At 36.3% G+C, this 12,529-nt stretch overlaps 1 protein-coding gene across 5 annotated transcripts in view; it reads left to right on the forward strand.

Annotated features, from left to right (window-relative positions):
- The window catches only part of NALCN (sodium leak channel, non-selective), a 230,516-nt gene that overhangs the window by 21,638 nt on the left and 196,349 nt on the right, over positions 1–12,529 (forward strand). For 4 of the 5 annotated variants that reach the window (XM_015639136.2, XM_015639156.2, XM_015639165.2 and 1 more), the window contains exons 4-6: positions 7,733–7,816; positions 9,396–9,535; positions 10,327–10,455. In XM_015639136.2, the coding sequence (XP_015494622.1) occupies positions 7,733–7,816; positions 9,396–9,535; positions 10,327–10,455 (353 nt within the window). Of the gene's footprint in view, positions 1–7,732; positions 7,817–8,594; positions 8,679–9,395; positions 9,536–10,326; positions 10,456–12,529 lie in introns of those variants that run through there. The other variant, XM_033513967.1, reaches the window with a different exon arrangement.

Here is a 12,529-nt window from a genome sequence, read left to right on the forward strand (position 1 = left end):
CTAGAAATTGCTTTTTCAATATACAGACCAATTAGATGAACAAAACCTTACTTTTTGGCAATGTTATTTTTTTCCTCTCTAATAGCACTTTCAAGGATTACTTTCTTGTTATTCTTTATGAAAACAACCATTATTGAGTGATATTTTTAATGTATTACTTCATATCACAGTAAAATGATACATATATTGGGAAAGCAGTGAAACCAACATACTGGATAACATGTTTTCAGGTAGCAAGAGAGGTAAATTGATTCCTAATGTGCCTTTCTGTGTTGAAATTTGCATTTTCAAGGAAGTCTGCTATAACTAAAAAATTCTATTTTATTTTATTCCCATGTTGTCTTCTCTCTTAATTTGAGAGGATCAAACAAGACATGAAGATAAACAAATCTTAATGACATCCAAATCCCCATTGAAGGGAATAAGAACATTTATGTGCAGCTGTATTTTCATGAAAATGAAATTTGTGTGGGATTTTTAAGAGAGTAAGCTGAATGTAAAATTGGATTTCACAGTATTGTGTTCTTCACCATTAATATAAACACGGCTTTTTTACAGCTATACTAGGATTTTTGTTTCAATAAAGTTTTCCTGGTCTCTGTAGTAAAAAAAAATACTCTTCAGCTTTTTATAATGCCAATTACCAAATAATATAATCCTCTTTCTGGAAAATGCCTCCTTCTTATGTATTTCAACCCTCATCTTTGTGGGGTTTTTTCTATTGAATGAGAGCTTTGAATGTCAATCATAAATCTGAGTTTTGTCATGTTAGATGAGACTGTTTGCCTATCAAATCTCTCTGTTCAACCTCCAGGCAATAGTTGATACTTCAAAGTAAAAGCTTTCACCTTGAGACGTTCGGATCCCAATCTGCCCATTGCATCCACTATAAATGCTAGAGCTGGGGGAGGACAGAATACTGCTCAATGAAGCACAGCAGTGTTTATTTCACATCACCTCTGTGAGTCTGCAGAGTACTGAGCATGAGCAGATGTCCATGCATCTGGAACTAGATGTAGAACTGGAGTTAACCCCAAAAAACTGTCATTTGGAGGAGATTGCTTAGATGCCCAAAACTAGGGAACAGTCTGTGTTGGAAGGAACCTGAAGAGATGGTCTGGATCAACTTGCTGCTAAAAGCAGGGCTCAGAGTTGGTTAGTCAGGGTCCTGTGAAACTGAGTCTTAAATATTTCTAGCAAAAGATATGCTAGCATTTCTCCGTGCAGTGTGATTGGATGTTTAACTGTTCTCACAGTGGAGGATGTTTAACTGTTCTCACAGTGGAGGTTTTTTTTCCTGGAAACAGTGACTACTGTTCCATGTGGGGGAATCCTACTAATCCTCCTGATCAGCCACTTCTAGATTTGCTGAACCCTTAAGACATCTGGGGAAGCTGAGTCAGCTAGTAAGGCAATACCTGGGGCACTGAGTACAGATGGCTAATGAGCAGATGGAGAGGGAAATTAAGTTCAGGCTTTCAGTGCAGTAACCCATAAAATTTCTGCAGGGCATGATGACACCCAGCTGCAGTGGTAAGGTGGTGTATCAAGAGAGCATCAATATAACATACCAGCAAAACTCCCTTCCAAAGTTTAGGAGCCGTATTTCTGTTGGGCATTAGCTTCTCTTCTCTACAGGCTTTGAAGAGTGTGCCTGGAGGCTCTGAATAGTGGTCAGTCCAAAGTACTTGACACTGGGTTGAGCTGAGATGCTCTACAATGTTGTGGGTGACACAGGTGGTGTGTTTTGGCATTTCTTTCTGTTGTTTTGTGGAAACACTTACTCCCTTTGATATTTTTGTACTCGACGTGAGTTGTGTAACGTTTCAGTGCTTGTCCCTTGTTTGGGTTTGGGGTTTTTCTTAATGTGGTTTTCTTATTGTTTGTTTTGTGGGGTTGTTTGTTTGTTTGTTTAACTTAATAGTTTAGGTTTAAAACACTGGTTTTTAACTCTTACTAATTCCCCCACCCCATATTTTTTACAGAAAACAGTTACAAGATTCTTAGCAAGTAAAATGGTCTTTGTCTGTCTGAAAGTCTCGAGTTTTGCTTCACAGAGAGAATTGTTTCTTTCCTTACAGTCTTTCTGGTGTTTTGATTGTTTGGGTTTTTTCTTTTAAAAACAGCATATAAAATGTGAACACTATGGTTTAATATCCACTCGGTGTGATATGAAACATGAAATACTATATTTAGTGTAGTTAATTATGTATATTAACAAAAATCTAGTCTGCCTTACAAAAAGGTTTGAAACAGTTCTTTAGTGAATTGTTCTTCATGTATAGCCATGTATCTTCATTAGCACTTCCTAAAACAACCTGGAAATCTCAACAAATTCAGTTCAAAATCAATTATTGTAATGATTGCAAAGGATGAAGGAGTGGTTCTCTAATGATTATAGGTTTTCTTTGTAATGGTAAATTTTAACTATGTTGTTGTGTGTCTGTAGCATGTGGGGATCATGTCCTTTTACCAAAAGGACCAGCAAGAGCTGTGTTTCATTTTATTAACTAAAAATAGAGAATTTTGGGATTTGTGCTGTAACATCTAATGATTTTTCAATTATTTTCTAGCATAGAATACAAGATTACTGTCAATATTACATTATCTGTTAGGAAAAAGATAAATTATGTACTCTGTGATGTGTAACTTAAAGCATCTGATAGTGGAGTAGTTCAGTACAATGCATGAGTAGTTACAAATTGAACTTGTTAAATTCAGTGATGATGAAGTGATATTTTACTCATTGTAGACATTCAGAGTTAAGTTTTACACAGAAATTGTAATTCCATTGGCTGTTTCAAATCAGTTGCTCTTACGTGAGTATATTTTAAGTTCTTTCATTATGAATGAGGATACTGTATCATAAAAAAGATTTGCAGAAATTGAGAAGCTGTGTCATTTCCACACACATACATTGTTTCTTAATACAAACTTTTAGACTAAATATATTTTGGGTTATTTTGAAGTGATTCTATCCCTGTTGTAGAGGACTAACTTAGAGGTGAACCACTTATTTTAAAATATGTCAGTTTTTCTTTAGTTATTAGGATGGTCCTAACTAAGAAATTTACAATTTCTTTTGTTTTCTGCCCTTTGTTCCCAACCTTTGTTTGACACATGAGAACATTAGTGAAATAGTTTTATTTTGAGGGATGGAAAGGAGAATTGAGAATAGAAGTCAGATGCAGTTTTCTTTCTTGATTAGGCCATATTTCTTCATTGTCTTTACTGTGTGAGTAAAATATTGGAAGTGTTTGTCAGGATGGGGACTGGACTGGATTGTCCATATCATTCTGCTGCTAAGCAGACTGTAAACTGCAGGTTTTAAAGTACATAGGGAAAGCTTGAAGCTGAGCCAAAACTATAAGGAATGTATGCATAGTCTGTGACCAGGTAAAAGATACATGCCATCTGTGTGTATATGTATCTGCATATGCAAGGGGAGAGAGAGGTTAGGCAAGGTACTCCCTTGAGCTCTGATTTAATTTTGTGTCCCACTCACACCTCTGTGCCCAACAGTGTTTGTGTGGAGTCAGAGAGTGGGGAAGGGAAGGTTGGTTTCCCTGACTCAGCTGTGCTCTCTCTTCTAGCTTGCTTTCTCTGTGCTATAATGGGCACTTCATCTGGAAGAAAAAAATACGCTCCCAATTCTTATTCCCTCTATTTCTTCCATTTCATCCTGTGCTTTTTTTGCTGCTTCTAAAATCTCCATAAATGTCAGCCTCCACACCTTAATGCTTGTTTGTAGTGCTTTATGAAGTAGCCCACAGGATGATCTGAAGGGTGTACCAGAGTTGATGATGTGCTTTGTTTACCACTTCCAGCATGTGCAGGATCCAGTGATCATGACAGAATGACACAGTAGCTCATTGTTATTGAGCTTGCAGGTGTCTCTGCATTCTTTCAGCTATCCTGTTTTTCAGGGACTTTGAGGAAAAATGGAAGACTAAGGTTCTAACGAGAGATCCAACAGTGCAGGACTCCTTTCCAAATGATGATAAATCTGATTATTCAGGGCAAATGTCATATAACTTCTTTTATTTAGCTTTCAGAGTCAGCTGGAAAGAGGCAAGAGGGAAAGGCTGAGAGAACAGGTTGTAGTCAGGGATAAAAGAAAAACAAAAATTCCTGAGGGCAAGCAGGGAGGCAGAGAAGGCTGTTGATTTGCAGGGATTTGCTGTTCATCCCAAGGTGTTCCTGAGGTGTTAAGAGACAAGAAGGGCAGAAATGACTTCAGGGTTGTCTGTCCTATCATCTAGCTGAGCTGTCTACCTTACCACTGGTAAGGCAATTCTGATTTCAGACATCTGATTTCAGATACTGAAATTGCTTAAGAAAATTACCAGACATAATCAATCTTCAAGCAGATTTCTTCATTTAATTTGGGTGTTAATTTCATAGAGTATTTTGTTTTCAGTGAGGTTCATAATGAAATAAGAGTTTTATTAAAGAATTCCCATTCTATCTAGTCTTCTCATATGAGTTAAACTGTAATGGCTCTCATGAAGTGACTGTCCCAAGTGTTATTAGTTCTCTCTGTATTTTGTATTGACTCAAATTTTCAACATGTTAGGTATTTTTTTTTTTTTAATCCCTGTGAACTTCTAGAATGATTGTCCAGGGCACCTAATACTGGCAATAGGCATTTTATCTTTAATGTGCTCGGCACAACTGATAAAGTGGATCTTCCAGCACCTTGTAGTGTTGCTTTATTCTGGAGGAGTGTCAAATGATTTTGTTGTCTAGATGGGTTGTAAATAATGTTGCTGGAGAGGCTTTCAGGACTTGCTGTGCACATGAATACTCCAATATCCACTGTAGGCAGTACAGCAACTTTAATGACTATAAAAGGTTTTGATTAGTCTCTGTTCAAGGCTTCTTGTCTACAGTACTAATCCTTCTTTTCTGGAATAGTGCATTCAGAAAAGAATACTAAATGAAACTTCATCAATAATTCTCAGGTTTCAGCAGACACAATGAAAAAAGGTTGTGGGGTTAACACATTGCAATATTTCAGCTGTTTTAGGTACGATGTCACCAGAGGTATTTAAATGTCATTTATCTGTATTCCTTTCCAAGTCTAAGAGCTACCATTGACTACAAGTGTGGTGTTTCAGCCCAAAGCTTTTTTTTCAAATATGAATGAAACTCACTGTTCATTATTATTAATATATAAGTTCTAGCCTGTATTTTGCCAGAATTAGATTTTTCATGGAAGTAGCACATGTATTCTGATTTTTGAATTAAGCAGAATGTGGTCCTGCCTTAAAAATGCTTCCAACAGCAACTAACATCCACATGTGAATACATAATATAAAAGCATTAAAGGTTCCCCACCATATTCACTGCCAGACAAATGGCAAACATTAATATGATTTAGCCAAAGCCTGTCTACATGGAAAAGACCAGGAGCTCCCCTAAAAGGAGTATTTTCTTCATATGTAATTCAGGTGTGCTGAGTTTCTGTGAGTGATCCACTGAAAGCCACCCTTACTGGGAGGGTGTAGCAGTGGAAGCAGGCCTGATGTGACATGAGAGCAGTGAGGTGGTGAAGCAGCCTGACTGATGAGAAGACTGGAAAGGGTCATGACATCTTCCTTTGTAAGGAGAAAACAGCAAAGCTACTTAACAATCATACCACACCTATTGTGGAGAGAAAAAGCGGCTTCTAAAAAAAGATTTGGCTTTCAGTGAGAACTTGGTGGGTTATTCAAAGGAGGGTGAATGCAGGAACTCCTGCACATGTTCTTGCTCAGATCTGTACAGCACAGTTCAGGGATGACTTTCTGTTTAGACAAAGGGTGCTTAAGAGAAGAAAAGTCATTTTCAATGAGTTCTTCAGCAAGAGAAAGACCAATCAGCATTTTTGTTCTGAGACACAATTGAACGACTCAAGTTGCATGTTGATACAAATCTCATTGTAGATTTGTTCCAGAGTAAGAGATTTAGAGTGTGAGTAGCTGATCTCTGAAATAAATACCATGTTTCTGCTTCACAGGTACTGAGTATAACCACTGAATAATAGCTGAATTCTCTCAGCCCTGAGTGAAGAGCTACTGATTAGCTCAGAGTTTACTTGTGGAACTAGGTCTACTTTCTTCAGGAAGGACAGGCTAAAAATATGATGCAAAAGTTCCTGTTCTGTTGCTTCCCTGATCTGCAGTCTTCCTCCTCATAGTTCTTGAATTGAGAACTTTAACGTACTTATGTGTTAGAAAATCCGTGCCTGAAAATAGTACCAACGTTCTCTGTCCTCTATTAATGATATGAAAATCACTTACTGTATCTTCGTGATTCCCTAACAGTTCACTTCCACCCTGAAGCATTTTTGCAAGTGAAATAAATTTTTAAAATATATTTTGTCTCTATTTTCACAATATATCATGCTGTCACCTACTGCAAGGAATGATAAATCATTTTTAGGATAGTGTATGTTGCTGAAAATACTAGATTAAAACAAAACATCTTGTCTGTGCTTTTAGAATTGATGACAATGCTGAGACTTAAAAAATACTGAAATAACTATAACTGAGATAAAGAAAAATGTTTATAAAGCCAGGACTCACATATGAGGCCAATGTCTGTCAATGGCTTCAGGATTCTTGAGACATGACAATAATTTTTCCCCAATTACAGCTGTGAAAAGTGGATGTCAAGCATTGTCATTTTCACCTGTAAATCCCTTAAGAGGACTCAAAAAGTGTATAAGGCAGGGAAGGATGTATTAAATCTGTTGTGAGGAACTTAATTTGAAAAGGTGTGATTTTGTGCCGTCATTGCCTCTGCGTGTTTCTACATATATGGGACATCCACTTTCCTTATATGTATTTTTGTCTAGTCTCCCTTTCAACAAGCTTCATCTCTCTACATGCATTTGTTCCCCAACTTCCTCTGTGCTCCATGAGGTACACAAAGCTATCTAACCCCCAGCCATAATCTATCTAATTAATGTAGATATTTTTGAGTTCAGTGTTTGAAGTGAAGTGTCAGGCATTAGCAGCCCAACAAAGTGTTCTTATAGCTTGCAGTAGAAGGCCTGTGTTGCATGTTTTCAGGAATGGTGTGAAACTTGAGGATATTGAAACATGAAAATTGAAACAGAGGTTGAGAATAGTACAGTTTAACAGAAACTGAGCTTGGATGCAGAATTCTCCATACTGCCTTTTAGGAGTGATCTCTGAATTGGTTTGTCAACAAAACCATGCTCTGATGTTGTTACAGTGGTTACTATCACGTGTTTTTGAAATAGAAGGGCTTCTCTAGAGCATGGAAAATTATAGAAAATTTATGAAGAAATGAATGTAAAATGATACTGATTTAATTGAAGCTGTTCAACAGTATTAATTGAATAGCACTATACTAGACTGCTAGCATTTTACACTGATCTTCCTGTGTAAGTATCTCATAATGGAAAATACAGTGGAAAAGTAAGTCCAGTGTTCATTTTTTTGTGTGTTTTTTGATTTACAAAAAGTGTTTGTACATTCTTTTTGACGCAAACTGAGAAATATCACACAAGAATGGAGTTAGCATTTATTCACCCACACAATGTGTATATATGTTTCCAGCATATTCTAATCTGTTACTAGGCTTTTGGAGTTTTTTAAAAGTGGCCTTTTAAAAGTGCACAGGAAAGACTTCTTACTCTCCTTCCAAGAGCTCTTGATTATGATATTTGTAAATTCTGGCAATAAACAAAAATTAACCTCTTAGCTTTCCTTTCTTGTAGGGTGATAGCTCCTATGTAAAGGATCGTTGGTGTGTGTTTGATGGCTTCATGGTCTTTTGTCTTTGGGTGTCACTGGTTTTACAGGTAATCATTTCACTTCCTCTTAAAATGAATAGTTCCTTAATTCTGAAAAATACATGGTGCAATTCAATAAATGTGAGTTGTGGAAATAGAATTGTACACGGATCAAATTGTTTTGAAAACCATGCTGAGTTCAACAAATTTATGACTGCATGTTGCAGCATATCTACGTTAGTAGTATAATTTATCTTGATTATTTTTTCTTATTTCATTTGCAGTTTGTAAACATATACCCTGTGTAGTCAGAAGGAGAAAGAGGATCTTCAGAGAGATATTTCTCTCTTGCTGCACATGACAGTTGTGCTTATTTCCTACCAGTGAGTCTAGTAGGGTTCCATGGTGACTAGCTCAGGCATCTAAAAGGAGAATTATTCCAATGTTAGATGTTTGCCATTCTGTAGTTGTAATGATACAGTGAGTGGAGTGGTTTCATGCAGTATCACTCATACCTAGCAAAACATTTTCCAAAATTCATGTTAAAGCACAATGAAAAAACAAAACAAAACAAAACATTTGAAAGCAGTCTGATACATTTTTATAAAGAAGGAAACTTAAACATATTGCAAAAAAATTACAGTGTTAAGGTATAGGTGAAATTTTGTCCTGCAAATCAATCAGCCCTTAACTGTAGCAGGTTTTCTGGGTAAGAACAGGTAGAAAACTGACACTGAGTTTACAATAGCATAAGGATTGTAAAAGTTCTGTAGTGATTGCTGTTAAGAACTTATGAATTTCTGACAAATTTAAGACACGTAATTTTCTGCTTTTTACACAGGGGAGACTTTGGTACACCTTGTACACATGCAGAGTGAAGGTTGATCATTACAGATAAGAACTGTACATTACCCAGTTGATGCATTGCCAGGTTTTCCCTCCATTTTCTTAGTACTTTGAGCAAACATTAAATCAAGCAGTTACTCTCCAAGAGTGAGAGACAAGGATTAAAACAAGACATCTGCACCCAATCATTCAGCTAAATACTTTTTATTGAGTGCATAACCTGTCAGTGTATTGAGGAAATGGTTCCCTGTTCTGTGCCTTGGCTGAAATTTATATTGTATGTGGAGTCTAAGAGAAGAGGATGTACAGTCTTGCACTGCACTTGGAATTTAATGGAGAATTTATAGTCACGTTGCAACTCATTAGGGAAACTGTGTACATGTACTTTTATATAATAGTAAAAAATCTTAGTGCTGTGGGAGATTAACAGATACTGATTTTCATATTTTGAAATATATATTAATCATTAACAGTATTGTGGGAAATGTGTGGGGTAGGACTAGCACAGAAATAGGCAGCAGGCACAAGCTTGCACGGTCTTGATTTGTTTGAGACTCAAACATGATGATCATGGGCAGAGTATATTTTGTGAATTTCATTAGGGTAATTTAGAAGTGAATTAAAATATTTAAAAAGACTTTTCTTTTTAAAAAGTGTGGTTGAAATTAACTGCAAAATAAGCCAAGATTGAAAATGAAAATAAAAAAATCATGTGTAGTATTAGGACATTTAAAAGCTCTGAAAGTGAACACAGGTGCAGGACAGGGTCATCAGGACAAACCACTGATTCTTTTCTTTGTAGGTGTTTGAAATAGCTGAAATAGTTGACCAAATGTCACCTTGGGGCATGTTACGGATTCCACGACCTCTCATTATGATTCGAGCATTCCGAATATATTTTCGTTTTGAGCTGCCAAGAACTAGGATAACAAATATCCTGAAGTAAGTAAGGCTGTTGTCTGAAAAATAACAGAGCTTATTTTAGTTTTGACTTAGAAGACTGTGTAATCCATCAATGACCCTTCATGCTTAATGGGCATTTTCCTCCTGAGTTTTCTGGCCAAAAAAATCTTGCTATTTTCCATATTTAAGGAATCATCAAGTTTTATAGAACTTTCAAATATTTAAATAAAATTTGAAGTATTTTGCTAATAACTGTAGCCAGCAATTTTCAAACAATGGAAGTAAATTCTGTTCCATTAATATGGCCATTTAATAATCAAGGTGAATACCTTTAGTAGGGTAATATTTGTAAACAGCAGTATGTGAGCACATGCCCTGATCATTCCAGTTACGAGTGTGCATTTATTGCTGTATATACAAAGATGCAAACAAACATGCGTAAGTGTGCTTTGTACAGCATGTAATGGCAAAAAAAACATGTCATGGTAATGTGAAAGTGTTTTTTGGTCTTTATTTGGTATCAAGTTTATTTCGTCACCATATCTTGTCTGTATGAGTCATTAAATACTATTTTGCACATTTTATTTGGGTATTTTGGTTCCACCCTTTGCAGTTTTCAGCTGGTTTAATTACCCTTACTTAGGGGTTTAGAAAAGAATCACAGCTCCCTTTTCTATTTGTGCACAGAGTGAGAGAACAGTTTTATGAACAAATTTTCTACAGGATGAAATACTGCTCCCTTATGCATGAGCATATTTTCTATGCTAGAGCTCTTCAGAGGAGGCATCACATTGCCTGTGCTTTCAATGACCTGTTTATCTTTTTGCCAGGCGTTCTGGAGAGCAAATATGGAGCGTTTCGATTTTCCTTCTGTTCTTTCTTCTCCTGTATGGGATCCTGGGAGTGCAAATGTTTGGAACTTTTACGTACCATTGTGTGACTGATGACACTCAGCCAGGGTAAGTTTGCCTGTGCAGGCATGACATGTGCCTGTTCTTTCATTGTATGTGTTTTGTTTCAGTTGCATCAGTAGATATAAAATGGACTTAATAGATTAAAAGCAGTCCAGCAAAATACAATAAGACAAATTGAGGAAACCAAAGTAGTAAGTATTATAAAAAATACAAATTTTAATTGTGACAGAGAAATTACAATTTGTAGCATTTGGCTATGATCTGATTTAGGGGGCTGAGTGACTGTGTATGTTGGATGGGGCAGGGAGGTGACAGAGCAGGAAAGCAGAAGGGACTTTTAAGAAGAGCTTTGCCACTTGTGGCTGACTGGTGATTCATCAACTTTTGCACTCTTCTGTCCTTTCCTAGAATGTCTCTTTATGGGGCCAGACCTAAAGAAGACCTAGAATCATAGGATCGAGGAAAAGTTCAGGCTGGAAGGGACCTTTAACGATCATCTAGTCCAACCTCCCTGCAATGAGCAGGGACTTCTTCAACTAGATCAGGTTGCTCAGAGCCGCTGTCTAACCTGACCTTGTATGCTTCCAGGGATGGGGCATCCACCGCCTCTCTTGGCAGCCACTTCCTCTATCTCAGGCCCTTTCTGAATTAAAATTTCTCTGAGATCTGATGCTCAGATTCAAAGACCCTTTTTTTTTCCCAGCCTTTGCAAAAGAACTGATAATAAGTATTTTAAACTGGTAATAGAGTATACATCACATTCTTGATTCAGCATGTAATTAACCACAAGATCACTTTGAAGTACAGTGTAGCCTCTTGAGTCACTGAGATGGCTCATGAAATCACAGATAATATTCTTACCTATCCTGTTGAATTGAGGGCTTGACTGTGTCCTTGGAGTGTCGTTACATTGTGAGACTCTGTTACATCTGTTTCTTTGCTTGGTCCCTGTTCCTTTGGATCCTCTTGCTTTGGATAGGGAGATGTTGGCTCTGGAGTTGTGGCCTTTGTTTTAGTCAAAATTAGATTCTTTTAATTCTGTATTGAATTTTTCACATCATAAAATTAATAGAGGAAGCATTGTAAGAAAGCAAAACACCACTTAATCTGCTAGTGAGCTGCATAAAATATCTGATGATTGCAAAACTGTGTTAAAGCTTTTTCTAAACTAGAACCGAAAAAACTATCAAATATAAAATTAGAAACGGCTGATACAAAAAAGGTTATAAAATTATTTGAGAATATGCTAGACCAAATACCCTAATGTGGTATTTTGTTAATTTTAAAAAATTACTTTGGGACACTTTCCTAATTATTTAATCAATAATATAGTAAAAGAAGCTGATCTTCATATACTCCATGAACATAAATTTGTTCATTCTGTTGCTCTTTTTAAGAGAAAATCTTCAAAGCACAGATTTTTTGACAGTTTACTGTAGACATGGGGAAAAAATTCTTTGTAGGAGATTTGCTTGTGGTAATGAGAAGGTCTGCAATTCTGTGAGTTACAGTTGTTTGAAAAAACAAGTGAAATACACAATGCAGGAAAAATTTGGCATCATGTAATTGCTTGTGTCACTAAATATAACTTTTCCTTTAAATCAGCATAAAAAGATGAAATGTGACATAATAATGTTTGCCATATGGAAATACAAATTTGTAACTTTGGGGATGCCCATGGAGGTTTTGGCTATTTTTTTCTGTATGTGTTGGGTTGCTTTCTGAATAAGGCATTACTATTTTTTAAAAAATGGTATACAGAAACCCTTCAAGTTTAGGTTTTTGAAAGGCTGCATTACAGGAAAACCTTAAAAGGGACAAATATCCAGTGTATAAAAATATTTTAAAACCTGCCTAAATAGGGTTAAAGTTGGAAAAATCAAGTATGCAGAACTAAGGGAATTTTAGACTTGAGGTTGAATATCTAGCCTTAACTCCTTTTTCTTTTACATAATCAAGTATATGTTTTTAGCTGTATAAATATTAGAAAACTAATTTAAGTTACTTTTAAGGTACCTGGGATAGGTTCCTTCAGCAAGCAGTTAATCAATTTTGCCATCTCCAGACCATACCTAGAATTTTAAATGGCTCCTATGTTTGTTTATGATGACTACTGTTA

Source organism: Parus major, chromosome 1, assembly GCF_001522545.3.
Source record: "Parus major isolate Abel chromosome 1, Parus_major1.1, whole genome shotgun sequence".
In the NCBI taxonomy this organism is placed as follows: domain Eukaryota; kingdom Metazoa; phylum Chordata; class Aves; order Passeriformes; family Paridae; genus Parus; species Parus major.